This window comes from Limulus polyphemus, unplaced genomic scaffold (assembly GCF_000517525.1).
Source record: "Limulus polyphemus unplaced genomic scaffold, Limulus_polyphemus-2.1.2 Scaffold2477, whole genome shotgun sequence".
NCBI lineage: Eukaryota > Metazoa > Arthropoda > Merostomata > Xiphosura > Limulidae > Limulus > Limulus polyphemus.
This window is the reverse complement of record NW_013668087.1, coordinates 169,260-173,983: the sequence shown is the minus strand read 5'-3', so window position 1 is coordinate 173,983 and position 4,724 is coordinate 169,260. Positions and strand designations below refer to the sequence as shown.

The following is a 4,724-nucleotide window of genomic DNA, read 5'->3' as shown; positions in this document are numbered from 1 at the left end:
TTAATTTTGTGTTTGTAAATTCTATATATTTAATTAAGTTATTGTTAATTGTTTATTGGTTTAATGTAAGTGGCTATTGTTTGGGACGAACAATACTAAGGAAGGGGTAGTGTTACAACAGCGGGGGTCTCGTGATTCTAGTAACACGTCATATTCTCGAATTTCGTGAATGCTCGAGCGTTTACTAGATTTCGGTATTCTTGTCCATATAAGACCGTCAAGACGTGACCGCAACAATGTGTGTAATTGAACTGCGGACAGAGAGAGACGTATTGTTGAGTCGAGCACGTGAGTCGTTCGTTGTGAATTATAGCATTTGTTATAGCGTGACTGTGAAAATTAAGTGTATTGCAAAGTTGTACTCAAAAAGAATAAACCAGTTTTATTTAAAAAAGGACTTGTATCGCTAAAGTTTCATCGGAAAGAAATTTTACGGAAAATTAACTAACGACCGGAGGCGTAACAATATGCATGATTTGTTCAGCTTTTTTGTACTTTGCCAAACATTTCAAATTTTAGCTAGAAAAAAAAATCTCTCTAAAAAATGCGGCCCCTAGACACAAGAAATGCAGCTTGTCTACGCTTATATGTAAGTGGCTTATAATTTCTAGGACAACTCTTATCGCCACTTTAAAAAATAGGAGTAACTTTAGTCAATCTTTAGAAACTTTTCATTGACTTTCATTGACTTACAAAAACGACAACTGTAAATTATTTACTGTGTTGTTTTCTAAATTTCTAGTTTTATAATTAGCTGAAAGCTCTCTGGTTTTGAATATACTGTTCCTTTAAAAAGCATTAATTTTCTGAATTTCCGATTAAGTAGTAAATACTGCAGCCACATTAAAATAACCAATTTTATAATTAGGTATTCTGTCAGGAGAGAGAGGATTGCAAGGTAGATTGTGATCATCTCTCATTTAAAGTTTAGTACAATAGATAAGAAGGGATCATTTGGTCCGCGAGGGTGCCCTTGCACAGCTAATTCTAAGAAAAATGAAATTGAAAATAAAATGCACACTTTAGTTTTACTAGAAGAAACTATTGACTATTCGCTTTCTCGCATTTCTATTTTTTTTCGGGTAATAAATAACTTGGACTTCACACACACACGCATACAAATATACATCTATATAATTTCCACACTAGTAGATGGTGCTGCTGTAAATCAACTTTGAACCGCAGAGCCCTTTTATTTTATACTGTAGTTTTGGACGTGAAATTTATATAATTTTAGTGATGAACATCGATCTGTGGTAAGTTGAAGTAACTCTAGTTAGAGAATGTAATTTTAGCTTGCACTGACAGCTTTATTTTGCAGAATTAGCTTCTATTTAAAGTACTTTAAATTCAAGGGGAACTGTAAAAGTGTAATAAAACTATTATGGTAATTTGTTTTAATTTAACAAAGAATGAAATGTAACTAATTTGTATTTGTAAGATTGTAACATTGAAATATGAATTGATTATGATACTACTGCTAGTACTAATATTTGAAAATTTATACCTTGATGAAACAGTTGTTGACTTGAGCATGAGGCTTTAGAGTTGAGGACGATGTGACAGTTTAATGAAACATGAAATTCACGACCAGAAATTTCATTACATTGTAAGGGTAGGCTAAATTGTTACTATTCTAATGCTAGCAGAAGTATAAACTTATAAGAAATAAAATAGGTGACTTTATACTTAAAGTTCTAGTCAAAATAGAGGATTTTGATATAATGGGGTGATTGAAATATGGTTAAAATAGCTTAAATGTAGACAATTATGATTACAGAAATTTCTTTGAAATACAGTGCTATATGTTAGTTAGTAGGGATAGAGTAATAGTAATACTACAAAAAAGGAGAATTAGCTTATTAAAATTCTTGTTGCATCCTGTCATTGCCATAAGAAGCAATTTTGGAGTGGTCAGGCCATTACATTTCTAGAGGAGTCTGGGGTCATGCTCCCCAGAAAACCTCTGAAAATGTTATGCTATGAGATTGAATCTTGAACCATTTAACTACAAATATTGCACACACAACATAATGTATTGAATTAAAAGAAGCAAGTTTAATACACAAGTTGCAGCTATACATGCCATGAAAAAGTGGTCAGGACATGGTCTGACTGGCTTTACCATTTCCTATGGCCCTGTCCTGTTCAAGTTAAGGATGTCAAATATAGAAGCTAGGAGATTGAATCTATTGGGTTTCTGTTAGAGGATATAGGAGAGTAGGCTTTTAGTTAAATTTTTCTACAGACCACTAAATAAAACTGATTTTAGGCATATAGATTTGAAATGTTAGTCAAGCCATGAAATAGACAAGTTATTAGACACCATTCAGAGTAGCTTTATTCACTAATTGATCTGGAAACCTATTAGGAACAATGCTATTTTAGATTTTTTAACTTCTGGTGTAAAAATGATTGAGAAAGCAGAGACTGGTAACATCATTGCTCAATTAAGTTTGATGTTTTACTGCATACAGAGATCAGGAATGAGATTTTTGTTACAAATTTAAAAAAGGCTAATTTTTAAGGGATTCAACAAGACTTATCTGTTGTGAGTTGGGTAACTGAATTAATTGTAGATACTGATCAAATGTGAAAAAAAATTTTAAATACCTTTTAGGTATTCAAGATAGTCCTGTTCCTTACAGAAAAAATAGTGGTTGTAAGTAAAAAATCAGGTTAGCTCACAAAGAGTATAAAGGATAAAATTAAAGAAAACATTATAAATTTAAGAAATTTAAATTGACTACTCTGACAGCAGGCTTAGAGGATTGTAGAAGATCAAGAAAGTTAGTCAAACAGGACATATGGAAACCAAAAAGGGTATATGAAAAATGTATAGCTAAAAATGTAAAAGTTAAATAAGGATTTCTTTAAGTACATTAAAGGTAAACAAAATATTAGGATAGGAGTAGTGCCTTTGAGGGAAATAAAGGGTCATTTTTAATTATTATAAAATGGTAGCTGGATTATAAATTTTTTACTAATGAGATTTAAACAATATTCCACATTCTGAACAGTTGCTAGTAGTTGAAATGAAAATTATACAAGATAGTCATATTAATTCTGAGCTTGTTAAAAAAATTGTGATGTTTAAAGAATGGTAAGGCTCCTGGACCAAATAATATCACTCCAAAGGTTTTGAAGGAGCTTAAGGATTTGATGCGTAAGGGAGATGACAAATTGTACAGGTAATTATAGCTCTATTAATGTTATATTAGTACTGGGAAAAGTTTTTGAAAGTTTGGTAAAATATGATTTGCAAGCTCATTTAACTAAGTTTGAAATTTTGTTGAATAGGTAATATGGTTTCACAAGGAGAAAATCGTGTCTTATTAATCTGTTGACATTCACTGATGAGATTACTGCTTATGTAGGTGAGAGCAAGGGTGTGGATTTGTTGTATCTGGATTTTCTGAAAGTATTTGACTAGGTGCCACATAAAAGTATTGTTAAAAATTTTCTCTGTAGGTGTGTAGGATAATTTTACTTGTTGGATAGAAAAATGGCTTAATGGAAAACAGCAGAGAATTGTTATGAATGGAGTTGAATCAAACTGAATTATTGGCACAAATGCAGTACCCAATGGCTCAGTGTTAGGACCTTTGCACCATTTTATTCACATCAATCACAAATAAAGGAATGTCAGTAAATTGCTAAAATTTGCTGATGTTATGTTTTGGATATTTCTGGCTGTGTGGAAGATGCTGCTGTTCTAAAAATACATACCTCCATTGCCACATATAGCTCGTTCTCCATCTTCCATTGTTCTTTGTCATTGAAACATTTTGTTTGCTTGCTCCAGTCTTTTATACCCCACTCGACTGCCCTCGGGAATATCTAATTTACAAAACTTTACACAGGCCCTCACATGCCACCTATGCAGGTACTGTATATAAGCACTGTATGCAGACAATATAATCATTTTTTCTAAACAAAGTGCAAGCATTAAGAGTCATTTTCATTTGTAAAATTTTGAAAGTATTCTGGTGTTCTTTTTGTTTTTTCCCTGTTGCTGATATTTCGTTGGTTTTCTTCTGGGGTTAAAAAAATAATAATTGTTTTCTAAGGGTATGAATTCCCGTGCAACAGTTTCTGACACAGAGGCTTACCAGACTTCGTTCATTCCTCTTTTGTTGTCTAGTGGTAGTCAATAAGTTTGGTATCAAACTGTTGACTATAATTCAGATTTTATAACTATACATTACTCAACTTGTTAATTTAAAAGTAAATAATAAAAAAATTATTGAATTTTGTGTGTCACCTGGTATGTTGAATGCAGCACTGGTTCAAATTAGATGTTTGTGAAGTCAAAATACTAACTAAGTCTATAGTTTCATACGAATTAGAAACTCAAATTACAGATATTGACAAGCTATAGTATATAATAAGAGTCTCTTATCTTTTTTATTTGCTAAAATAATGCTCATGTAATAAATCAAACACAGTGGTACCCCACTCACCTCTTTCCATTTTTGAAAATGCTCCCTTATATACACTTACTTCTATATATGACATGAATAACCGATCGGAAGCTCAGAATGTCTCCCTAGTGGTTTTCTCAGCTTTTCTAACATACCTTGCACCATTTCTTTCTTTTGAATAAAGATTTCAATGAGGTAGGTTGTGTCTTTAATCTGCTCGAAATTTCATATTTTTTTAGACCCAAATACAACCTAGTTAGTAAGTTTGATAAATTATAATAGAATTCTGTGGTATTGATG

At 31.9% G+C, this 4,724-nt stretch overlaps 1 protein-coding gene across 4 annotated transcripts in view; it reads left to right on the top strand.

The window, feature by feature from the left end:
- Nucleotides 1–1,167: 1,167 nt before the first annotated feature.
- The window catches only part of LOC106467073 (mitochondrial ribosome-associated GTPase 2-like), a 36,014-nt gene continuing 32,457 nt past the window's right edge, over nucleotides 1,168–4,724 (top strand). Inside the window, exon 1 of one of the 4 annotated variants that reach the window (XM_013927389.2) lies at nucleotides 1,168–1,256. In XM_013927389.2, coding sequence (XP_013782843.1) covers nucleotides 1,240–1,256 — 17 coding nt within the window. In that variant the 5' untranslated portion in view covers nucleotides 1,168–1,239. Of the gene's footprint in view, nucleotides 1,257–1,404; nucleotides 1,616–3,074; nucleotides 3,192–4,724 lie in introns of those variants that run through there. The other 3 variants (XM_022395185.1, XM_022395187.1, XM_022395186.1) reach the window with 3 other exon arrangements.